Source organism: Hibiscus syriacus, unplaced genomic scaffold (assembly GCF_006381635.1).
Source record: "Hibiscus syriacus cultivar Baekdansim isolate YM2019G1 unplaced genomic scaffold, ASM638163v2 tig00110236_pilon, whole genome shotgun sequence".
NCBI lineage: Eukaryota > Viridiplantae > Streptophyta > Magnoliopsida > Malvales > Malvaceae > Hibiscus > Hibiscus syriacus.
Window position 1 is genome coordinate 1,398,825 of NW_024062640.1, and position 26,224 is coordinate 1,425,048.

Sequence of the window (26,224 nt, forward strand, 5' to 3'; positions counted from 1 at the left end):
CTCATGAAGGAGATTCCAATGCTTTTTGTGTTTATTTTTCTTCTATAAATTCCCTCGTCATTTCTCTCAAAAAATCTCTTCCAGTTTTCTTCTCTTCCCCCCCTCGTAGAAATCCAGGCCTCTTCTTCTTCCTCTTATTCTTCGGCTTTTGTAGAGCCCAAGCTCTGCTGGTTTGGGTTTATCCTCTTAGATTTGTTCATATGCTGTGAAATCTTGATGTTCGAGATTCATGTCTCCAGTTGTGAGTGAAATACTCCGTTCGGGGTTTATGATAAATTCCTCCCTCAGACGCAGGACCCATCTCGTTCAATCTTTCTCTGTTGTTTTCCTCTACTGGTTCTATGTGTTTTCATAAATAATCTCTCTCTAAATCCTTCTCTTTCATATATTACTGCTGCTATCATATATAATATTTAGTATCTCCTTTTTTTCCCAACTTCTCAGCCGTGATTTTGGTGTAAAGATATATATAATTTATGGCTTCGTCTAGTGGAAACTCGAATTCCGCAGGTTCCATGGTGCCATCGGGATCTGAAGAAGTCTTGCACCAGTTGATGGATCAAAGAAAAAGAAAGAGAATGGAGTCCAACCGGGAATCAGCAAGGAGGTCAAGGATGAGGAAACAGAAGCACTTAGACGATTTAATGGCTCAAGTGAGTCAATTAGCCAAGGATAATAGCCAGATCCTCTCTAGCATCACCTTCACCACCCAACACTACCTGAACATGGAGGCTGAGAACTCGGTCCTAAGGGCTCAGATGATGGAACTGAGTCAAAGACTCGAATCTCTCAACGAGATCCTCCATTATCTCAACAATGGGGTGTATGAAACAGAGGGATTTGAAACGAGTGATGAAAGGTTTACCACCAACGCTTTTGATATCCCTCATCTGAACCAACCCATCATGGCATCTGCAGATATGATGTTTGAATACTAGAAAAAAGAAATGGTGAAACTTTGCTGGTATGGGTTGTTTTTGTATTCTCTTTCTTTTGTATTATTATTGAAATTAGTAGCATATTAGGGAAGATGATGTAAAGGATTAGCAGCTGGGTGATTAAAAAATGTGGTATCAAGTATTATGCATGTATGTGGTCTCCCTTTATTATGTATTAATTAATCTACTTCACTTGTTTGTTGTCTTCTTCTTCCCTGAAACAATGATATATTTTGTTCTTCGTACACCTCTCTCTTTGAGAAGAAAAATGGCAAATAATTGCTAATGCCAGAAAAAAGGCACCATTGTTGCTTCTTCAGCAAATCCATTTTATACCCAAAAAGCAAAATCGTGAAATCTTGCCCACGTCAACATTAATTTTTTTAATAATATAGATGAGTATAAGGTAATATTTGTTTATAATATTTTCTAGTTATAGATAATACACTTACAGACTTAATTGCTCAAATATCAAATTTCTGTAAGGAACAACACTCGTCTAGACCACTAAAACCAATTAATGAGTTAAAAAGATTATTGTATTACGTTTAACAATTTTAAAAAAAGTGTTATAAAAACAAGGTTTCATTCTCATGGTTTTTATTCATTATTTTAAAATTAATTTCTACAGGATTTAGAAATCTGACATCTCCAATCAATTTTGGGATCCACTAAACATTATCAAGAGCACGATACCATTAATTATGATATCATGAAAGCAAGGAACTAATTAGTAAAAGATATTATCAAGAAGAAGGGAAAAGATCAAATCAACACAATTTATAGGACTAAACAACAAAAATCGATTAACTGAAAATTAATCCGAATCATAATGTTTAAAACCTTTATAGTCCATAAATTTAAAAATGATGATTATTTGAATAAAATTTTATTTTTATTTAATTTTAATTACTGCATAATATAAAATAAATATTTTATATTTTAAAAATAATAAAATAACTTCAAATGTATTATATGAATTACTAATTATTTTTTCATATATTTGAAAAGGTTTTTTTAGAAATATTTATATATTTTTTAAAAAAAATTAACAAATAATATCTAAAAGACAAAATAAATTTATTTTGTTAAAAGAAAATATTAAATCTCACAATTTAAAATTAATAAAAATGATATTAACCAAATTAAAGATCTATAAACTAATAAAAAAATTTAATAAAATATCGTGTTTGTTTATTCTTCTGCCACCATATGGAAACACTTGTAGTTTTGCTAAAGGTTCAGTGTACAATGTTTAAACCAAAAACACGTGTTATTATCTATAATATATAGGGTAAAATATACAAATAGTCCACCGACAATAGGACAATACTTTGTTGATTTCTATGACTATTAAGAATTACAAAATGATTTTCTCAACAATTCTTTTGTTAAGTCCTTCGACTATTAAAAGTTATAAAATGATTACTAGTCATATATTCCAAACTTTTTTTTGTTAGAAAATCAATGGTCGTTTGATCTGGATGTTTACATACTAACTAGAATATGATAGTTGCTTGAGATTCTATGATCAAATTTTATCATATCTCAGTCAGCAAGTTAACGTCTAACTCGACTCTCATCAATTTTTTAACGAAAAAAGAACATTTTGAAAAATATGAATAGTCGGGGATAACTTTGTAACTTGTCGAGAGACTCAATAAAACAACACCATATAATCAAGGGATCATTTTAAAACTTTTAATATTAGTCTGAATCGGGGATCATTTGATATATATATATATATATATATATATATATATATATATATATATAATTTTGCATAGCTTTACTATTTTAAATTTGTAGAATTTAGAAAAATTGGAACTTTCGTTTTCTGCATCAAAAAATTATGCATCAATCATTCAAATAAATATTTTATGAAGAATATTTAAATATTTTAAATAAATAATATTTGAAATATTAATGATATATTATTCTATACAAAAACAATAAATTAATAATATATTATAAAAAAAATAAATCTAAAATATTTTATTTTAAAATTTTGTAATAACATATTGGCACAAAGAAATATACAGTGAGTATATCATATAATGGTGTGGAACAATATCCGTTTATGAGATTTTGGTCATCCGGGACGAATTTAAAAATATGGTCTCCAATAACAAATAATAAATAATAAAATTTAAGAGTATACATAAAGTTTCCTTTTGTGATTGTATGATTTTTTTTCATTACCGGAAGCATATTTTCGCAGTACTAAAAATGAAGCAAAAATATAGAATAATAGCATCTGAGTCATCTTCGTTGAATTTTACATCACTTTTAGATAAATTAATCGACGAAGTAATACACTCTCACTTACATTTCATAACTAACAAAAGAAAACAATAAAAAAATATAATTGACAACCACAAAGTATAAACATAACAAAAAATTCAGAATATATTTAAAAATTCAGAATATATATATATATATAAATAAAATTAAAACACAATCATAAATTAATAAAATATATTTAACTTAGTTGAGTGACTTTTAACCTTTGTAGCTTAGTTGACAACTGCATTCAAATTCTAATATAAGAAAATATCAAAAGAGAATTACTAGCTTAAAAAAAGTAAGTCTAAGCATAATTTGTTGTAATTTAAAACGAAAAGAAGAAAAATAGTTTTAATTTTTTGATTTAATCTCTCGATAGGGAAAAGGAAAATTAATTTTAACCTTTGATTGGAGGCCTTGGACAGGTACCCTCCTGCCTAGGCCCAAATACGGGTCTACTCCTGATCAGGCCCAGATACAGGTGTGGTGAAACCCCTAAAATAAAATTGCATCATAATGTGTGAATTGAATAACAACTCACATTTTAAAGTCAATATTTGAACTCTAGACTCTCTCTTTTTTTTCCCTTTAAGGTTATGTCATTTTTATAGCTCAGATTAACTTTTTTTCTTTGATTTTATTTAATCGATGGTGGCATCGGTTTAGATGTTGGTTACGACTGTTGATTCTCTCTTTTTTTAATAAGAATAAAATTACTTCATAGCACGTTTTTCTCTGCTTTTGTGAAACATTTTTTGTCTTTTTTATCGTTTGACCGTTCTTTTTATTTTATGTTATCTCATGATTGGATTTGACGACGTCACAACTGATCAAGATAGCTTTTATTTGTGATCCTGTAGATCTTTCCTACTATGAACCCTTAGATTGAATTTGGATAAGCAATTTTACGTTCGTAGATAGTTTCTCATGACGCTTGGATCTGATTTGCAATTCTCGGTGGTATTTCAACAACTTAATACACTTTTATGGCTCATTTACTGATGTAGTCATATTTATTCATATCTATTTTTCGTTTGAGTCTTTTGGATGGTTTTTAACCTTTTCTTTGTGTGGTCCTTGTATAATCTAAAGTGACTAGTTTCTATGTTATAGAAAAATGTCCAAATTATATATTAATTTACGATGATAGTTTTAAACTCTTATTGTAATTTTAAATAATTTTCATTTTTTAATAAGGTTCATATTTAAAGAAAAAGTAAATATTTGTACGTTGACCTGAATTAAGATGAATCAAATAACAACCTTAATTAAGATTAGTGGGCCAAGGTTAGGTTTGATTTTGATTTTAAAAAGAATTGGGCTCAAAATAAGATAGAAAAAAAAAATAAACTATACGAGTGACCATGGTTCCACTTAACAACATGAGTCATTACGAAGACTTTGATGTGTTATAGAAATAGTTTACAAGTTAAAAAAAATATCCAACATGCAAATATTTAACATAAAGCATCACATTTATAACTTTCAAGATGAATTTTAGGGTTAAAGATACACTATCTCAATGTACGACAATATTTAAATCTCTTTTTCTTGCTCTCCAACACTTTCTCATTCTCTCTTGCTTAGGGCTGCTTATCGAGTGAGTCGATCGTGAGTTGGATAATACTCAACGCGTGTTCGTTAAGAATTTTTGTTGCTTGATTCGACTCGTTGCTTATTAATCTCGTTAAAATTTTGCTCGACTCGTGCTCGTCTCTTTACTCATTAAACTCACAAAAAATTTTATCTTGTTTTTTAACTATGGGTAAAATCTACTAATACTATATAGAGCTTAATATAAACATAAATTGATACATTTAATCAAAAGATTATCAAAAGAGTGTATGAAACAAATTGAAAGTCTAAACTCCAGAATAACAATCCATAAATATATTAAAATAATAATTAGGGCTTATTTTTTAGTGTAGTAAAATAATAATAATTAATTATTTATTAGAAAATTAATAAATTATTCATTTTTAGTAAATTAGTAATTTTTAATGAAATGAGTTTTTAATATAACTAGTAAAAAATTATAAAAAATTTAACGAGTTGATCGCTAACTTATCGAGTCGAGTTGGACATTGCTCAACTCAGCTCGTTAAGGTCTAGAGTTCGAGTCGAGTCAACTCGAGTCAAGCTTTTATCAAATTTTGACCGAGTTGAGTTTGAACTACTCACGAGGTGTTCAACTCATTACACACCTCTACTCTTACTATAGAAGTCTCACCAACTTAAATAATGGTTTAATTATTTTTTAGTCCTCCTCGTCCTGAGATCAAAAATTTCCTTTTTACACTAAGTATTTAGCCATAAGTAAACGCATTAAAGAAAAGAAAATGATTATTATGTATATTAACATTGAGTAGATGTTAGTTGATCATTTAATTAAAGACATGTCATCACACAAATGTAAAGATCATGTAATCATATGGGACTCGTTCCCACCTTATAAATTTTCTGTTGTAAGAACAATTATAATGAAATCTATTAAACTTGATTTTTCTTATATTTTATTTGTGTACACATTTGTTTGATTATTTTGAAAAATGACATTAAAATTTGGAATTGAAATAAGCATTATATTGAGATATTATATATTGTGATACAGGAAATATGTAATTCAATTTTTTTTTTAAATATCGTCATAATTCATTCATTATGTCGACTTTTAACGGGAGAATGTTGACTAACCACTTAATAATACTGTTGAGCCATTACCGTTTAGTGGATGATGATTGGTTGATGGTACGTGAATGTAAATTGCAAGCAAAATTGGTCGTGGTGTTCATTGGACATTTCCACATTGATGCCACGTTCACATATTGAGGTCATTTGAAGGTGTTTTTGGTGGGTTTTTTTTTTATGAGGAACCATTCTATAAATAAGTTTTATTCATAGGGTTCCTAAAAAAACGCATGCAAATTATCTTGTGAAATTATACCATAGAAAAAATTCTACAAAGCACGACGTACACTGCAACACATCATTAAAGAGACACACCGAAACACATCATTAATTAAATTATTCTTATTAAGCAAATATTAGAAAGGTAAATTACATGCTTTTTACCTAAATTATCACTTTCGTTTTGTTTTAATAGCTAAACTTTAATTTAATTTAATTTTTTAATGAAAGAGAAATAAGACTAAACATGAAGTATTACATCAAGTTCATGCTTAAACTATCATTATTTAAAAGCTACAAAAGATCGTGGGGGACTTCCACCAAAATGGCAGTGTTTGTGTTCAATTTGACAGCTCCCTTGGCTAAGGAATCAGCGATGATATTGCCCTGACTTGGAAGGTCATACAAGAGGAAGGTCATTAGAAGCAGCATCAGGTTTATCCAAAAGGTTGACTGCTTCACAAGAATCAGATTGTATCAAGAGAAGTTCAAACCTAACACATGCAACACAAGGCTCACATCCAAAGGAAGATGGACTAACACTTCCAATTGATCTACACGACCAAGCCTTGGAAAAAAAGATCAGAATAGCAGCAGACTTGCGACGACTTTTTGAATGGGATCCAGGTGTTATTTGGTCAACATGTCTCCTGAAGATATGGCCGTCTATCTCTTAGCTTCCCCACGGTTCTTGAATTACATCAATCCAGTATTTGGAACTCAAAATACACTTATTTTAGTGAAGACAATGCATACAGAAATTCTTATACGGGATTAATACGATTTTTTGTAATTATTACGAATTTTTATTTTTTTTATTGATTATTTGTAATATAATTTAATATAGGATGATGCATTATCTTTTAGGATTAGATTAATTATGTTATTAGGAATTAAGATAGAGTTAAAACATTATCTTTAGTTTATTATTATTTTATTCAGTAGTTACTTATATTAATGAGACTCCTTACCCTATATAAAGGAGGCTCCATTCACCATTGTAAATCAAATTTCTTTGATTAATAATACAACAATAGTTCGTTTTTGCAAGTGTTGATTGCCTTGTTCGTTCGAAGCATTCTTTACCATTAAGTTCTTTCAAATTCTTCGTGCAGGATATCTTCACACTTTGGTTGCCTTTTCATTGCGATTAGGAGGTATGGTTAAAGTCGAATATCGAGTTTTCCTAGTCAATTACGATTAGGAGGGTTCATAGGACACATATCCATCAATTATCATTATTGTAGCACCCTAATTCAGTCCTACCCGAAGATCCATGGATTACAATGCCACCTGGAACCACCGAAATGGTCAACCCAAAAACTTATTTTTAAAACAGTTTATGATCATCAAAATCATCCATAATTTCATATGTGAAACCAAAAATAAAGTTCACAAAATATGGGAGTCTCCAAAATACATATTGTCGTAACCGGTTTTTGTCCGGGCACGAAATTATTTACTTGGCGTGAAAATAAATGGTTTTTTAAAAAATTTGGGAGTCGCTATCGGCCTTTTGGGTTAGGTAGGTCGAATACCTAAAAAAAATCATCTTTTAAAAGAGTTTTCAAGAAAACATCAGTTAAAAGATAAACTGGTCTGAGTTTATAACCAAAAATTCATTCTTTTTATTAATAATAAGGGATTCGTGGTCGGTTACATTTGGGGAAGGATTATCACCCCACAATGCCCAAAATTGGCACTCATTAATTATAAATTGTCTCTATTATTGGAAATTTAAAAATTCAAAGATTTAATTCATAATTTTGTGATTTCAAATTTATTAGTATCTATATTTTTAAATAAGATATTCGTTTACTTAGAAATATTAGAAAAGGGTTTCTAGGTGCTTTAAGATAGCTCTTTTCTTAATATTAAAATAAATAAATATTAATAAAACATTTATCTAAAAATAATAAAAAATTAAAAATAGATTAACATATATATAATTGATAAAAGTAAAATATTTATTTAGAAATATCAGAAAATGGACATCCAATTGCTTTAAGACTGATATTTCTTAATATTTAAATAAATATTAAAAATAATAATTTTCCTTTATAAAATAAAACAATATGTGTTTTTTGGTTTTGATAAGTAAGATATTTATTTATTTAAAATACCAGAACAGGACATCTAGTTGCTTTAAGATTGCCCTTTTCTTTGATATTAAAAATAAATTATTATTATTTAAACAAATATATATATATACATACATATATATATATATACATATATATATATAAGACTAAAAATAATAATAAAATAATAATTAAAGTATTAAAAGTAATAATAAAATAATATTATAAATAAATAATGAATAAATAAAATTAAAACTATAATATAAACACACTTTAACGTTAATAAAATATCATATATAAGCAATCTTTGTAAATGAATAGAATAAATACTAAAAGAAATTTATATTTTAATAAATAGTAATATAATAAAGTCAAATAGTATTAATGTCTATTATAATTAAAAGGTATGGAAGGGAAAGTAAATTTAAGATACCAATTATAAAAAAATGAAAAGAAAAATAAAGTCAAAGACATAAACATTAAGATTACAAGTAATTAAGGAGAATGAAACATTAAAGGCAAATTAATCATGAATATCTAATTGACAACAAATTTGAGAAAGTTTTTAAACAACAAATAATTGAAATTAAAGCAATTAAATTATATTCATATATAAAATTCATAGTAAAAAATGAGGACTATAAAAATTAGTGATTAAATTATAAACTAATGAAATTAAATACCTAATTCATAATTATTTATTTATAATTACGGGGATTAAACATGTTATTTTACCCATTTATTAATTTGGTGACTAAAATAAAATTATATTAAATTAGCACATCAAATTAAAACATGCAATTCGGGGTTTATAATATTTATTAATAAAATTATGAGGGCTAAATCGGATATTTGCCTAACATATATATATTTACTATAAAGGACTAAATTAGTATAAATTAAAATGGGAAAACCAAATTATAATAAATAAAAACATATTATAATGATCAAATTGCAAGTTTTTAAAGTTACAGTGGCTGCGGAAATAATTTAGTCGTGCGTAAAATTACACAAAAGCCCTCACCAAAACTACGTCGTTTTGGTGAGGGTATTTAAACCCTACTATAGCCGGCCCTAAGGGCCATTTTCTCATTTATTCTTTCTTCTTCTCTCTCTAAACTGAGAGAGTTTTTTTTTAACTCTCTCGCCTCTCTCTAAAACTGATAAAGAGGCGTCGGTAACCACGACCGGCCACCGTTGTTGGTGATCGAAAAATTTCAAAATCCCCCAAAATAAAGATCAGAATGTCCTAAAGACGAATCCGATGTCCTTTTTCTCTAAAAAGCTTTGTAATTACCTAGATCTACAGAAATACTCTCGGTATTTCGGTTATTTTTTGTTGTGCATGGAGGTTTCGATGGCCGCGCTACTCTTGGTAAGTGCTTCTCTTCTTTTGGTTTATGTTTCTGTTGTGGGTTATTTTTTTTTTTGCTCTCTGTAGTTGCTGTCCGTTCGGTATCTCTCGGGTGCTCTCTTCTCTTTCTCTTTTGCAGGTTTGGTAGCTTTATAACCACCATGGTGATGGCCTCGAACCAGTCCAAAAGGGGCTCTTTGGTGAGTCACCAGACTATGGTGGTGACTCACCATAGAGTTGTACCGTGGAGGGGCAGTTGGATCTTCTGGAGCGTTCTGTTGAAGCGGTGGCAGCAGCTTCCTGAGGCGACGGGGTGGTGGCAGCAAGGGAAGCGGCGACGTGGCCCTAGGGTGATGATACCCTAGGGTTTCCTCTAGAGGCTTCTGGATCGTTAGATCTTACCAGATCCAATGGTTGAGATTGAGGCGGCTGGCTGTTGAGGTGATGAGACCCTTGTTGGGTTTAGGGTTTTCTGCTGTTGGGCCTCCAGGATTTGTAATTGGGTTGGGTTGTTTTTTTATTTTTGGCCTGTAAATATAATAATATTAATAAATAATAATAATTATTATTATTATTATAATAAAAATAATAAAACGGGATAAAAATTTAGTGTCTTCAGCTGCCCCTCTTTGCCTATTCTTGTGTTAACAAGAATAGGGCAAAGATGAAAAGACAATAAATTTTTATTCTGTTGACTTCTCTTAATTAAGATGGCAATGTTGAACAAGTTCTTCTCATTATGAACTCTTCCACTGGGGATGTCAATTCATCTCCTTTTGTGATGTAATCTAGCAAAAAGTTTGAACAAGTTCTTCTAATTATGAACTTCTTCTGGAAATGCTGATCCTTGAAAGAGGTGTCATTTATTCAACTTCATATGTGATAAAAATTAAGGCAATGTTGAACAAATTCTTCTCATTATGAATTTCTTCTCCTTCTTCAGATGAGTTCTTCTCATTATGAACACTTCTGGAAATGTTGATGTTGATCTATCTCCTTCTGTGATAGAGTCAAACAAAGGTTGAACAAATTCTTCTTATTATGAACTTCTTCTTCTTCTTCAGATAAGTTCTTCTCATTATGAACTCTTCTCTGGAAAAGTTGATCCATCGAGTGATGAATTCAAACAAAAAGTTGAACAAATTCTTCTCATTATGAATTTATTCTTCCTTCTTCAGATGAGTTCTTCTCATTATGAACTCTACCTGGTAATGTTGATCCATCAAATGATGAATTCAAACAAAAGGTTGAACAAGTTCTTCTCATTATGAACTTCTTCTTCATTCTTCAGATAAGTTCTTCTCATTATGAACTTTCTCTGGCAATGTTAATCCATCTGGTGATGAATTAAAGCAAAAGGTTGAACAAGTTCTTCTCATTATGAACTTCTTTTTCCTTCTTCAGATGAGTTCTTCTCATTATGAACTCTACCTGGCATGTTGATCCATTGAGTGATGGATTTGAATCTTTGCTAAAATCTTTGAAATTCCTGTCAAATATTCAACATGGATAAAATGAATGAAAATGTTCATATTTTGTAAATGTCATGAATGTTGATGCAATCTTCATTTGACTTCAAAGTGGTGAACTCGGTTTTCCTCCACTTCATCATTTATTTCCAGGGTTACCCTTGGATATCAGTGTAGCAACTTATGCTATCAAGTTTGCATTTCTGAAGAACCATTTGATCAACTTGTATCTTGGTGTCTTCTTTGCTTTATTTAAGTCTCAAAAGAAATGTTTCATTTGTGGAACTCTTGTTGTAGTCAGAATTATGACCTTGATGCTCCATTTTGTCTTGTATAACCCCGACTTTGTTTTCTTAGACTTGTGTAGAAATCCAATAAATCTTTCTTCTTTGAAAAGAGAATCTATCATCTTTGAAGAATTTAGACGTAGATATGTCTGACTCAGCAGGGATTAATTAGGAGAGTAGAGTCTGTTCTGATTTGACTCTCGAAACAGATCATAAGGAAGATTTATCCTAATTCATTTCATGTCTCCACATCTAATTGGATCTCGAACAAGGAAACTCAGACCATATCATGTCGAGATGCTTAACAACAACCTATCGTTCAACCTCATTTGGCTCTACTAGTTTCTTATTGTTAAAATTTCCGCTTCCCTTCTGTGAAAAGAAATATTCATTATATCTCACTTCAAAGCTTGGTGTTGAAGAAGAAAGAATTCATCTTGGATCTACAAATGGAAATACCATATGATTGCAACATTGGTTCAACACTAGAATAACTAGTTCGTGAAACATTTTGACAACACATTCATTATTTCTTGTGGCTTCTGCTCCAATGCTCGTAAAATATTTGACAACACATTCATCATCTCATGTGGTTTCTTCTCAGATGTTTGGTCAGGGAAACTCTTTCATAGTTGTTCAGAACTTTTGTATGATGTCACAAGACCACTTGAGAACAAAGATTAGTAGGAATACAAGTGAGATGTTGGCGTGTCTCATGACCAAAACTTGGTCAAATTCACAAAATATGCTAGTTTCGAATTGAATAAGAGACATTAACTGATCTTGATATCATCTTTAAGAAAGGGAAAGTGTGATATCGATCACGTTTTCTTCCATAATGAGTGTTGTAGGACGCAGAAACACATCGGCTATAGGAGCCATGTATAGAACGATATCCATGGAATTCTTTCCGCTGGGGATGAAACGCACATGATAAAACCAAAATAGATGAAAACTCAGTTCACCCTGGCTGGCAATGAAAACCACAGTAACAATGGGAATAAGGGTAATATACATAAGTCAAGCCTCCCTCTTCAATGTCCTCAAGTAGGCAAAACTGATGTGAAAAACGATTTTGTAGTTTCAACAGCACGATTGAAACTAATTGCCAAGAATCTCAAAGAAATATTTTCAATCATCATCAACACATATAATAATATAAAATTCAAAGCCGAGATTTTGAGGAACTGAACCCTGGATCGAGTATTCTGCCTGGGGACCATCTTTATCCATGCAACCGTGATGTGGCTTAACAAAGAACACGCTGTCATGTGACACATGGTTTAAGAAGATTGGGTATTTGAAACCATACTTGCTGAGTAGATATTTGTTCAACAACATGATCATAATGTAACTGCCTAATGAACGAAGCAATTATGTATAGTCAGCTCGACTGTCACTGTTTCACCATTTTCATTCTTCATATCTTTCTATCTCATTGGAATTTTTTGCTTAAAGCAATGATCTTTAACACATAATGATGTGGGTCTTCAGTATGCCCCAATATTTGCTGATACAAACGTTCAAAATGCGTCCAAATTCTTCATTCTGATTGAAAGGGAATTTCAGCATGCCCCAGCATTTGCTGATTGTTGACGTGAGCTTTCAAAATGCCCCACATGTATCTTTCTGAAGTAACCTTTAAAGTGCCCCAACATTTGCTGATACAGATGTTAAAAGTGAGCTCAACCTTACTTCTTGCTGAGATGAGCCTCCAAGAATGCCCAAATAATCATATTACTATGAGCCTTCAAAATGCCACACCATTCTATTTCTGATTGAAATAGGCTTTCAAGATGTCCCGTATGGATCTGTCTGAATTCGGCCTTCACAATGCCCCTGACCTTCTAAACTGTAAGGTCTACTCTCAATGTTTGTTTGATTTCAATATCATGATCCTCACGAGGTCCAATTTTGCTAATGCCCCATTACGGGTACTCGTGGCTCTATCCGTGGCCGAAATCTGTTAATCTTGAATGCTCTCATTCTGGTATTACAAAACATCATTGTTATCAAGTAATTTGAGGAATTCTCTTTATGTTGTCACAAACTTAAGAAGTAATCAATCATTAAGATATGTGCCTCTTCTGAATGAGGTGCCCATTCTTTGGATCTGGAGGGATCTAATTGTACAGAATGGTGTAAATCGCTTGGTAATTCATTTCAGGTTGACACGATGAACCTTGTTTTTAGTGAAGGCTCTTGAAAAGTCTGCACCCATACAACATGTTAATTCTGATAACTACTCATCTGATTATGAAGCAATCTTTCAAGATGATTTCATAGATATTTATAGTTCTTCTGATACCGAGGAAATCCTGAATTCTGATTCTGATGAGGAGAATAAATTGTTATACTTGACAAAAATGGGATACTCAGAGGCTGAGGCCTCAATAGTCATGAAGAGATGTGGTCTGGATTCATCAATTGCAGAGTTTGCAGATTTTATATGTCTTGCTCAAATGGCTAAAGTTGCTGACGCATTTCTTCCAGTAGAAGGTAGGAAGCCTTTATATAATGACCCCAATTACAAGAAAATGCGAAACTCGGGCTATGATTTTTTGGAAAAGGAAGAAGCAGAGGAAGCTTGTAAAAGAAGTTTCTTAATAAAGATGACCATGCATTTCATTTTCCAAATCCAATGATTGGTTTTAGGGTTCCTACCATACCATATCAGATAACTCAAAGAACACTCCCAGAAGATGCTATTGGGCCTCATTATTTCTATTATGAGAATGTGGCGCTTGCTCTAGTTAGTGTTTGGACGAAAATGTCACGGTACTTATACGATGTAGAGTCAGACTTTGTAGATTCAAAGTATTTTTGTACTGCTACACGGAAAAGGGCTACATTCATAATCTGCCAATTAAGAATAGATTTCCTCTTATTCTTCTTCCTCCATGCACCATACATGATGCTTTTCCATTGACAACAAACTGGTAACCTTCCTTTGAATGTCCAGAAGTATGTTCTTGATGAGGAGAATATGGAATTTGGTATGGGTTGGGAGAAATAAAGTTGCCCATTTGAACCTGATGAGGAGGAAATGCTTCTAGATTTCCTAAAAACCATACATGAGGATCTGTATAGAGACATGCTCCATGGTGGTATCAATGTCCTGTCTCTTTTCTCTTGGATCAGTGGTGTAGAGGTTGCCTTCTACCTGTCTTGGCATACCTTTAAAAACATATGCGCAAGAATTAAATGGTGATCGGTTAGAGAAATTGATGAGTAGATTTGGCGGATTCGACCTGGTTGTCGGTGGCATCCATTGTAACAACCTTACTGGAAGAAATAAACATCATCGGGGTGAACTAGAGGATTTCTGTTGGTGCATTTTCTTGCAATGACTGCTACATTGACTTCTACAATAGAGGTAAAATAAACAACAACTTGCTTCAAGGACCTTCCTTATTTGAGACTGTCCTGTTTGAAAATATTTTTCCTTCTTTCTTTATCGAAGAATGAAAGAATTTTGTAAAATGTTGCCTATCACAGGTTCACAATAAAATCAAATCATAAGCATGAATTCAAAGAATATCAAAAGAATCAACAATTCTTTAATGTTTGAGAATTATAGTTTTTTGACAAGTATCAAGATTTGGTTTGGTTTCAGGATGGCTTTCCTATTTTCTATGGTTACATCTATTTAAGATGTCACTCATCTATCGCTCTTTGAGAACTTTGTCACATGCCTCACTTTGGGGACTTGGTATTTTAACTGGATACATACAAAATGACGCAACTAGGATTGCCAATTACTAGACCTTCTAGAGTCTTTCCATTTCAATTCTCTGGAATCTTTCATTTAGACTCATCTAATCAAAGTAGTGAGAAAATATCGGTCTAAAAATGAAATTTATGAGTTCTTGTGTGAAGTTGACTATAACAGGTGTTTCGTAACTCCCTTAGTCCATTTGTTAACATATTTGCCATTTTGGCTAGCTGAATTCAGCTTTATTGTATATAATAATATAATAACCTTTATCAGGTTAATTGAAACTTATCCATAAAGCCGGGGCGATTAATCAATTGCTCTAGAGGGACAATTTTATTGCATATAATAGGTTAGCTTAATATTATCCATAAAGCCGGGGCTATTAACCAATTGCTCTAGAGGGATAACTCAAGCATAATAAACTAGCTGAATATTATCCATAAAGCCGGGGCTATTAACCAATTGCTTTAGGGGGACAACTTAAGCTTTATTGTATATAATAATATAACATGGGTATCCAAATCCAATTTCTTAAGCTTGTTAAGAAGAACCTGTTATAGTCTAGGTGTTTTGGTGGAATTCAAAAAATCTCTTTGTTAGAGTTCAATTTTCAATCAACTGACTTAAACTAGATTTACCTATTTGTAAAAATTATGTTCATCATCGAATGTCATCAATAGAAAAATATTCTAATCGGTTTTGTAATGTAATACATCAACGATGCCCCATGTTGTACGCTCCTATATATATAAATACCAAGCCTTTTTGTAATTTCTTTCAATAGGAGTAGGCTATCTCATATTTGTAATAGGATAGTGTTTGGGTGTATTTCTTCTGAGGTAAGGTCAATGGTCCTTGTTTTTCTGGTTTTTAATCCTGATATTTTGTCAATGATTATAACTCTAATCTTGAAGAGCTTTTTAATTCATTTGATATTCAAAGAACTGCAAGATTGCAAAATTGACTCAATGCTCATAACCTTAATAAGAACCACAAATTTATTTGTTGCACAAAAGGCAGAGAAAGGAACAAAAAACAAGTTTAAACAGGATGCTGAAAATAGAAAAGTACTACAATAGTAGATAACAACTTCCACTTGTTTATTTATTATGCATCATTACTCCTTGAATGTTGGGCGTGTACTTGGCCTAGGATTCTCATCCTTATTTGTCCCCCATTTCTTGATTATTTATTGTGTCAAGACTCCCTTGTCAACGAGCATCTCTATTTCTTTTAACAATGGCTAGCAATTCCCTGTTGAATGCCCAGATACTCCCAAGTGAAAATTACAGAAGCTATTTTGATCATAGCAATGGGCATAAGGATTTGGTGATATTTTCACCAATCTTGGTGTAATGTATTGACCTTTAACCAAATGAGGGTACAGATCTGAGATAGATTCTTGAAACACCTTCAGAGTTTTTTCTCGCTCGAGAGATTATCACTTTCTTTGATCGTTCTGAACGAATAAATGCTCTCCTGTGATCGAGGGGTTTCTGGAAGCTCATTTCAGCTATAACTGGGGTAGTATTAACCAGACTCCTTAAGTTGCCCCTTACTTTACTGGTTTTCGGAAAATATGATATAGGTATCTGATGTGTCTTCTGGGTTATATCTGCTCCATTCTTTCTTAGACCTATGGGCCAATCTCAAATTATTTCCATGGGAGTCTTTTGATTTTCTTGCGCCCGATATTCTTCGCAGGATTTGGTCACATTAGTCTCTATTGAAGCAACGATTTCTGAACATTGAACCTTAACCCCTTCTTTTACCTTATATTTTTGAATTGCTTGCTCTAAAGGATCTTGGAAATTTCCCTCAAGGTTACCAGGAACCTTAGCTGAACAATTTGGAATTCCAGTCTGATTTATCCAAGGAACCTCCTTATAGGTCTAATTCTTATTTGGAGGCCATTGTGGTGGAACAAGTCGTGGAGTAGTTAATCTGGCTGAGAGCATTTTTGAATGCAGTTTTTCACTCGAACAATGGAAGGGAGGAAATTGAAAACCCTGCACATTCGTTTTCTTCTTGACCACTTTATAAGGTTTGGCACTATGTTTAACTGAATAAGACCTCATTATATTAACATCGACTTCTTTCTCGACCTCAGTATCGTCAGATCCGCTTATCTTGCCATTCTTGATAGTTATTTTGATAATTTCTCCAATCATGACGATGTCAAAGAAATTATTAGTGGCAGCCCCTATCATGTGATTAATATAGGGAAATTTTAATATACTGATGAACAAAATAGTGAACTCCCTTTCAGTCAATGGTGGATGCACTTGAAAAGCGACGCCACTCCATCGTTGTGAATACTGTCGAAAACTTTCATTGCACTTCATATTCATGTTTTGCAACATTGTTCGATCAGGACCATATCAGCCATGTGCTTGTATTAACCCAAAAAGGCTTGAGCTAAGTCTCTCCAAGAAAATATTTGAGTACGTTTTAGCTGATTATACCATTTGGATGCAGACCGAGATAAACTGTCTTGGAAACAGTGGATCAACAATTTTTCATTCTCTACATAGCCAGTCATACGACGACAGTACATAGTGATATGATATTCAGGGCATGTGGCCCCATTATACTTCTCAAAATCTGGAATTTTAAAATTTGGTGGGAGAACTAAGTCGGGGACCAAGTTTAGTTCTTTGGCGTCAAACTCATAAAATGACTCAACCGTCTCTCTAGAAGTAGTACAAAATTCATTTGGCTTTAATCCAGAAGCAGTAAGACAGTCAGTGGGGAACGAAACTCCAGCCTGATATTGTTGGTTCTTAACAGTGAAGTGAACTGGTGATTGGATTTCCTGACGTACAGAGGTGTGCTCAAGAATGTGAACAAGTGTAATACCAGAGGATTTGTGGAGTTTTCAACAAGACTCTTCCCAGCAGTCAAATGCTTCTCAATCATTTCTTTCATATTGTTCAGTAGATCGATATGAGAATTAGCTTCGATTTGTGCCAACTTGCTCCTCAATTCTTCATGTATCTCTTTTTTCTCTATCTCTAATTTGGATAGCCTATCATCAGTTTCTTTAGACATTTTTCTTGTGTCGTGCTAAACGTTCTTGCTACAAGGAAAAACCAAGATCACTTCGGTTGAAATCTTTATTTTAATGAATGAATGTTTTAATGTATTATGACAGAAAAATGCAAAGATGCTAAATGCAAATGTAAAAATGTAAATGTAAATTATTTAAAATACCAGAATAGGACATCCAGTTATATTAAGACTGCCATTTTCTTTGATATTGAAAATAAATAAACATTATTATTTAATTAAATATGTTTTAATGCATGATGTAAGTTTAAAAATGTAAATGTAAATACAAACATAAAAATATACAGATGCAAAATGCAAATGCATGTATGAAAAGGTGTTACTCAAGAGTGATCATCTTAGAACAGATTTCATTGAATACAAAAGTTTCCATGCATCAAGCAAAACTTTTACATGCAGGGGAAAACTTTCAGTCATAACTTCAACAAAACTTTACATATAGGGGATAACTTTCCCTCCTAACTTCTCTAAAGCCAAGTTAGTTTCCATTCATGCTCAACAGTTGAATTATCAGTCTGCTTCAATTCCTCATAAAGTCAGGTTGGTCTATCAGCTTATGGGTCATATTGCTTGTCTGGACTGTAGCTTCTTCCATGACATTCTCTTTCATCTTCTGTATCAGTTCTTGGAGTTGCTTATTTTCCCTGGTAAGAGAACCTTTGTGTTCAAGAAGTTCTTGGACAAGATCTTCGTATATGTTGCAGTTCTTTTTCAGCTTGGTGACCCCTGTTATCCACTCTCCTGGGGTGTTTCCTATGCCAGTATTTTGAAAAACTTGACTGATCTTTTGGAAATCTTCAAGCATGGTTTCCACTTCTGTGCTCAATTTCTTGTTTTGGTCATTCAAGTCCTTCAAATAACATGCTTGAGCTTCATAAAAACCTCCTCTACTCTGAATGCCCTGACTGATACTCTTACCATAGAATGCTTTTGGTATCAATCTGGCATGATCTTTGTGGAGTACTTTTGGTATTAATATAACAGGATCTCTATGTGCATTGCTCGCTTCCATCCTCGGAGTTTCCTCAGGATGTCTTTCCTTGGCCGCATCATATTTTGTTTGATCATGAAACTTTTTGTCCATTTACAATTTCTTTCCAATTTAATGAACAGTCTTTCAAGTTAACACCTTTTGATTATGCCATGATCATGCAATGCAAACAAAAGAAATCAATATAAACAAGTTAGAGCAAAATAAAATGTATGAAAAATAAAAATGAGAAAGGAAAAATAAATTGGTTAGTACCAATTAATGGAAAGAAAAAAATCCTATCTATCAAAGTATAAATCCTAACCTCATGCTTTCTAGTTCCATGCTTTGTTTGGAAAAATTAACCTAACCGCATGATTTCTAGTTCACAGTCATTTATTCAGGAAATAATGAACTAAATTAAAAGCTAGAGTTCATTTCTCCTTTGTGTACACCTATTTTGGACAACATTTCGTCATGGCTTCAGTTCGGAAGAGTTTCTAGGGTTTACTATATGCAGAGTTTTAGTTCTAAGAGTAAATGTACCTGAATTGTCTTTGTTAGTGCCCCCTTGGGCTGCTAACCCTTAATCCTAGTCCATCACAGACTAAAGCGGATCGAGTTCAATTCGAGGGGATACACTTCTCTATGCCTGACGCGGAGAATAAATTCTCACGAAGACATAGAGCATATGAATCCCGAAAGCTACTTGCTAGGTCTGACACGTAGAATAAATTCTCACGAAGACGTCGCTTTCACTCCCACTTAAAAGGGACAAGCTTGATTATAAAGCTTATGTTATGCAATGCAAGTGATGTGTGTGAGGAGAAATGTTCAAACCTTTGACAAACAAATAAATAATGAAATTTAATACTTGAAAATAAAAATAAAAATATATAAAAAAAAATAATGTACATATAAATATTATGAAAATAAAAAGTATATATAAAAATTTTGAAAAGAAAGAATTATAAATTAAATATATGAATTTTTAATTTTCTAATTAATAGAGACAATTAATAATTGGTTTTAAAGTTTGACCAGACCCCAGTGGAGTCGCCAAGCTGTCGTAACCGGTTTTTGCCCGGGCACGAAATTATTTACTTGGCGTGAAAATAAATGGTTTATTAAAAAATTTAGGAGTCGCCATCGGCCTTTTGGGGTTAGGTAGGTCGAATACCTAAAAAATCATCTTTTAAAAGAGTTTTCAAGAAAACATCAGTTAAAAGATAAACTGATATGCGTTTATAACCAAAAATTCATTCTTTTTATTAATAACAAGGGATTTGTGGTCGGTTACATTTGGGGAAGGATTAGCACCCCCCACAATGCCCAAAATTGGCACTCATTAATTATAAATTGTCTCTATTATTGGAAATTTAAAAATTCAAAGATTTAATTCATAATTTTGTGATTTCAAATTTATTATTATCTATATTTTTAAATAAGATATTCGTTTACTTAGAAATATCAGAAAATGGCTTCTAGGTGCTTTAAGACAGCTCTTTTCTTAATATTAAAATAAATAAATATTAATAAAATATTTATCTAAAAATAATAAAAACTTAAAAATAGATTAACATATATATAATTGATAAAAGTAAAATATTTATTTAGAAATATCAAAAAATGGACATCCAGTTGCTTTAAGACTGCCATTTTTTAATATTTAAATAAATATTAAAAATAATAATTTTCCTTTATAAAATAAAACAATATGTGTTTTTTGGTCTTGATAAGTAAGATATTTATTTATTTAAAATACCAGAACAGGACATCTAGTTGCTTTAAGATTGCCCTTTTCTTTGATATTAAAAATAAATTATTATTATTTAAACAAATATATATACATATATATATATATAAGACTAAAAACAATAATTAAATAATAATTAAAGTATTAAAAGTAATAATAAAATAATATTACAAATAAATAATGAATAAATAAAATTAAAAATATAATATAAACACACTTTAACGTTAATTAAATACCATATATAAGCAATCTTTGTAAATGAATAGAATAAATACTAAATGAAATTTATATTTTAATAAATAGTAATATAATAAAGTCAAATAGTATTAATGTCTATTATAATTAAAAGCGATGGAAGGGAAAGTAAATTTAAGATACCAATTATAAATAAATGAAAAGAAAAATAAAGTCAAAGACATAAATATTAAGATTACAAGTAATTAAGGAGAATGAAACATTAAAGGCAAATTAATCATGAATATCTAATTGACAACAAATTTGAGAAAGTTTTTAAACAACAAATAATTGAAATTAAAGCAATTAAATTATATTCATATATAAAATTCATAGTAAAAAAATGAGGACTATAAAAATTAGTGATTAAATTATAAACTAATGAAATTAAATACCTAATTCATAATTATTTATTTATAATTATGGGGATTAAACATGTTATTTTACCCATTTATTAATTTGGTGACTAAAATAAAATTATATTAAATTAGCACATCAAATTAAAACATGCAATTCGGGGTTTAAAATATTTATTAATAAAATTATGAGGGCTAAATCGGATATTTGCCTAATATATATATATTTACTATAAAGGACTAAATTAGTATAAATTAAAACGGGAAAACCAAATTATAATAAATAAAAACATACTATAATGATTAAATTACAAGTTTTTAAAGTTACAGTGGCTACGGAAATAGTTTAACCGTGCGTGAAATTACACAAAGGCCCTCACCAAAACTACGTCATTTTGGTGAGGGTATTTAAACCCTTCTATAGCCGGCCCTAAGGGCCATTTTCTCATTTGTTCTTTCTTCTTCTCTCTCTAAACTGAGAGAGTTTTTTTTAACTCTCTCGCCTCTCTCTAAAACTGAGAGAGAGACCACCGGCCGGCAGCCGTGCTCCAGCGTCGGTAACCACTGCCGGTCATCGCTATCGGTGGTCGAAAAATTTCAAAATCCTCCAAAATAAAGATCAGAACGTCCTAAAGATGAATCCGTTGTCCTTTTTCTCTAAAAAGCTTTGTAATTACCTAGATCTACAGAAATAATCTCAGTATTTCGGTTATTTTTTGTTGTGCATGGAGGTTCCGATGGTCGCGCTCCTCTTGGTAAGTGCTTCTCTTCTTTTGGTTTATGTTTCTGTTGCGGGTTTTTTTTTTGCTCTCTGTAGTTGTTGTCTGTTCGGTATCTCTCGGGTGCTCTCTTCTCTTTCTCTTTTGCAGGTTTGGTGGCTTTATAGCCACCATGGTGATGGCCTCGAACCAGTCAAAAAGGGGCTCTTTGGTGAGTCACCAGACTATGGTGGTGGCTCACCATAGAGTTGTAGCGTAGAGGGGCAGCTGGATCTTCTGGAGCGTTCTGTTGAAGCGATGGTAGTAGCTTCCTGAGGCGGCGGGGGTAGTGGCAGCAAGGGAAGCGGCGACGTGGCCCTAGGCTGATGATACTCTAGGGTTTCCTCTGGAGGCTTCTAGATCGTTGGATCTTACCAGATCCAACGGTTGAGATTGAGGCGGCTGGCTGTTGAGGTGATGAAACCCTTGTTGGGTTTAGGGTTTCTTACTGTTGGGCCTCTGGGATTTGTAATTGGGTTGGGTTGTTTTTTTATTTTTGGCCTGTAAATATAATAATATTAATAAATTATTATTATTATTATTATAATAATAAAAATAATAAAACGGGATAAAAATTTAGTGTCTTCACATACAATACAACCATAGAGTTTAAAATCAAATAAAGTTATGACTCGAATATACAAGGTCCATATAGAATACATGCCCTCTACAAATACTCAAGACATACTCTACAAATCGTTCGGTCTGGAATGGTCGAATGCAATAGGCTCCCTCAATGATCCTCTACTAACTTGCACAAGGAAACACATTCCATACGTTGAGCTCACAAGCTCAGTGCCACGAATATAACTATACAATACTACATGCATTCATTACACGAACATGTCGGAATGCAAAGTCATGAACATGCAAAAGTACATATCAAACATGAGATAAGCGAAGCGGTGCGGTCGGAGGAATTTACGTGCATCTCGAAAAACACACTAGCTCGTCTAAAACGGGATAGCTTCGGGGTAAAAACCATAATTTAAGTTTATAAGAACTTATGGTCCTTAGTCTACCTCAGATCCTCGAGAGGTCAGGGTGAGGTCGACATTTACGTGCGTCGGAAGCTCACATCGGATTGCATCACCCGCTAAATTGTTCCTCCAAGCCTTAGGGAAACTACGCCCAATTAGAAAAATATATACCTAGTACATAATCTTAAGGTTGGCCATATCTTAGCATACAAATGTTTCTTATTCTAGAGTGATTTGGGTATCCGTCTGATTTCTTGAACGTCACACAAGGTAAGTCTTATAATTCCCTAAGTTATAGGGTTTCTAGGTGAAATTTAACTTATTTTTACTGTTCTCACTTGATGTCTTACTAAAGGATTAAAGAGTGGTTTGGGTCCCTAAACCCTATTTCTAAAATTCCCAAAGTTTCTTATCTTTTCTCATGAAGTAGTATCGATATTGTCTTATCAGTATCAATATGGACACAGTAGTATCGATACCCCTATTGAAGTATCAATACCCCTATTGAAGTATCAATACCAACATCTTAAAATAGAGCTTGAGAAAACAAGTAGTATCGGTACTCCCATGAGTATTGGTACCAAAATGGTACTATATAATTTTGGTATCGAGACCTTTTCCTCAGGTATCGAGACAAGCCTAGAGTATCGATACTCTATGCATGAGTATCGATATTTCTACTTTATGTTCTTTAGATTTTAACCACACTTATGAACAATATCAATACTCAGTCATCCAGTATGGATAATGACACCTGAAAATGTCCTATTTGGGCAGTTTCAAACCGTCCTAACTCATTCTAAGGCCCTATGAAGCTCCTCATACATTGTTAGTATCTTATTTAAGTTGTTTATGGTCATAAGAAAATATCATATTACTTAACAACACATAAACTTGAGATTTTCTATGAATATATTCTTAAACCTTCAAAGCTAATGCAAGTTACATAAATGCATGGTAAGGCTTACAAATGGTATAGGAAGGTTAGAACAGTGTTACCTTAATGATTTAGCTGAGAAAACTCCCTAAGATCACCCAAGGGTCAACTTTTTTGTCCCCTTGCTTTAGACCCTTCTCTAATTTCTTTCACTAACACATAAAGAAATGACATTACTAACTTATTTATGAGGCTATTGGGAGTCTAAAAACACTTCTTAAAGTTCATCATACCCCAAACATAAATAGAAATCCTTAAATTTCATAACCCTCAATAAAACCCATTTTTTGTTTTAAAATATAAAACTTAACATATGGGGCTTGAAATTAAGCTTTCAAATTGGAGAATGATTTCCTTACCTTAGGCAAACTCAACTAAATGTTGAATCCTCTAAATCTTTACTTAAAAGGATAAGAAGATGAAGACGAAAATAAGAGGAAATGAGAAAGAGTATTTGATGAGTGAAATAGGAGTGGTTTATGTTATTACCAGATAAAATAAGGGGGTTTATCCCTTGATTTGAAAAGGGGAAAATTACACTTTAGGTCATCATCCTTTTAATTTTTTAATAAGCTTATTCCAAACTTTTAATACTTTGGCCCAATTCAAGCCCAAATCTAACTTTATTTAGGTCCAACTGTCTTAAAAAGTCCTTTGGGACCTAATAACGGGTCTTGGGTCAACCTGAACTACTAACCTAAAATTTGGGGTATTACAACTCTCCCCTCCTAAGAAGAAAATTTGTCCTTGAAATTTACCTGCGTGGAAGAGATGCGAATACTGAAGCTGCATATCTTCCTCAATTTCCAAAGTGGCTTCTTCAACACTATGATTCCTCCACAATACTTTCACTAATGGTATCTTTTTGCTTCGCAATTCCTTCACATCATTTACTAGGATCCTTATTGGCTTCTCCTTATACATCATATCTTGGCTTAACTCAACTTGCTCTAGTGACAGAATATGGGAAAGGTCGGAACGATATCTTCTTAACATAGATACGTAGAACACAGTGTGGATACTCTCCAACTCTGAAGGTAGGGCTAACTGATATGGTACATGTTCAATTCTTTCGAGGACCCCATATGGTCCTATAAAGTGCATGGATAACTTTCCTTTGCGTCCAAAACATTTTACCTTTTTCCATGGGGATACTTTAAGGAACACTTGGTCATCTATGTCAAACTCAATGTCCTTATGCTTTAAATCCGCATATGACCTCTGTTTATCGGATACTTCCTTCAGCTAATTATGAATTAATCTAATTTTTTCTTCGGTCTCTCTAATCAAGTTAGGACCCACTGACTTCCTTTCACTAAGTTCAGTCTAACATAGGGGAGTTATACATTTGTGTTCATACAAAGCCTCGTAAGGTTCCATTTAGATGCTAGACTGGTAGCTATTATTGTATGCAAATTCCAATTGTGCCAGATGGTCTTTCCAACTACCTTCAAGGTCCATAATCGTACACCTAAGCATGTCTTCGATAAATTGAATAATATGCTCTAACTGACCATCCACCTGAGGGTGAAAAATAGTACTATAATGCAAGTTGGTGCCTAAAGATTGGTGAAGAACCTTCCAGAATCAATAAGTAAAAGGAAGATCCTTATCGGATATGATCGAAACCAGAACTCCATGCAACCTTACTATTTCACAAATATACAACTATGCTAACCTTTCTAGGGTAAAATCCATCCACACTGGAAAAAAATGAGCTGACTTGGTTAATCGATCTACAATAACCCATATTGTATCATGTCTTTTTCTCATCATAGGTAGCCCGGTTACAAAGTTCATAGTCACTCTCTCCCGTTTACACTAAGGAATTTGAATTAGTTGAAGTAATCCTGAAGGAACCTAGTGTTCCGCCTTAACTTGTTGACATACTAGGCATCTGGCCACAAATTCAGACAGTTCCCTTTCTATACCTGGGCAAAATTATAACGATTGAAGTTCTTGATACATCTTGTTGTTGCCCGGGTACTGAGAACGGACTGAAATGGGCTTCATGCAAAATATTGCTACGCAAAGACTCAACTGCAGGGACACACAACCGACCTCTAAAAAACAATACACCTATATCTCTAAGCTCATACCTGGGGCCTTACCTCGATGAACTTG

The 26,224-nt window shown here is 32.5% G+C and overlaps 1 protein-coding gene and 1 long non-coding RNA gene across 2 annotated transcripts; one reads left to right on the forward strand and one right to left on the reverse strand.

The window, feature by feature from the left end:
• Positions 1-250: 250 nt before the first annotated feature.
• On the reverse strand, positions 251-19,420 carry LOC120114626. Its single transcript, XR_005515412.1, has 3 exons — positions 19,405-19,420; positions 16,486-16,488; positions 251-360 (listed from the first exon to the last, which is right to left on the reverse strand). It is a non-coding gene; the product is annotated as an uncharacterized LOC120114626 (long non-coding RNA).
• Positions 358-1,130, forward strand: LOC120114625 (bZIP transcription factor 44-like). Its single transcript, XM_039135472.1, has one exon. It carries the CDS (start codon positions 477-479, stop codon positions 936-938), a length of 462 nt encoding a protein of 153 aa, XP_038991403.1. The 5' UTR covers positions 358-476; the 3' UTR covers positions 939-1,130.
• Positions 19,421-26,224: the final 6,804 nt, after the last annotated feature.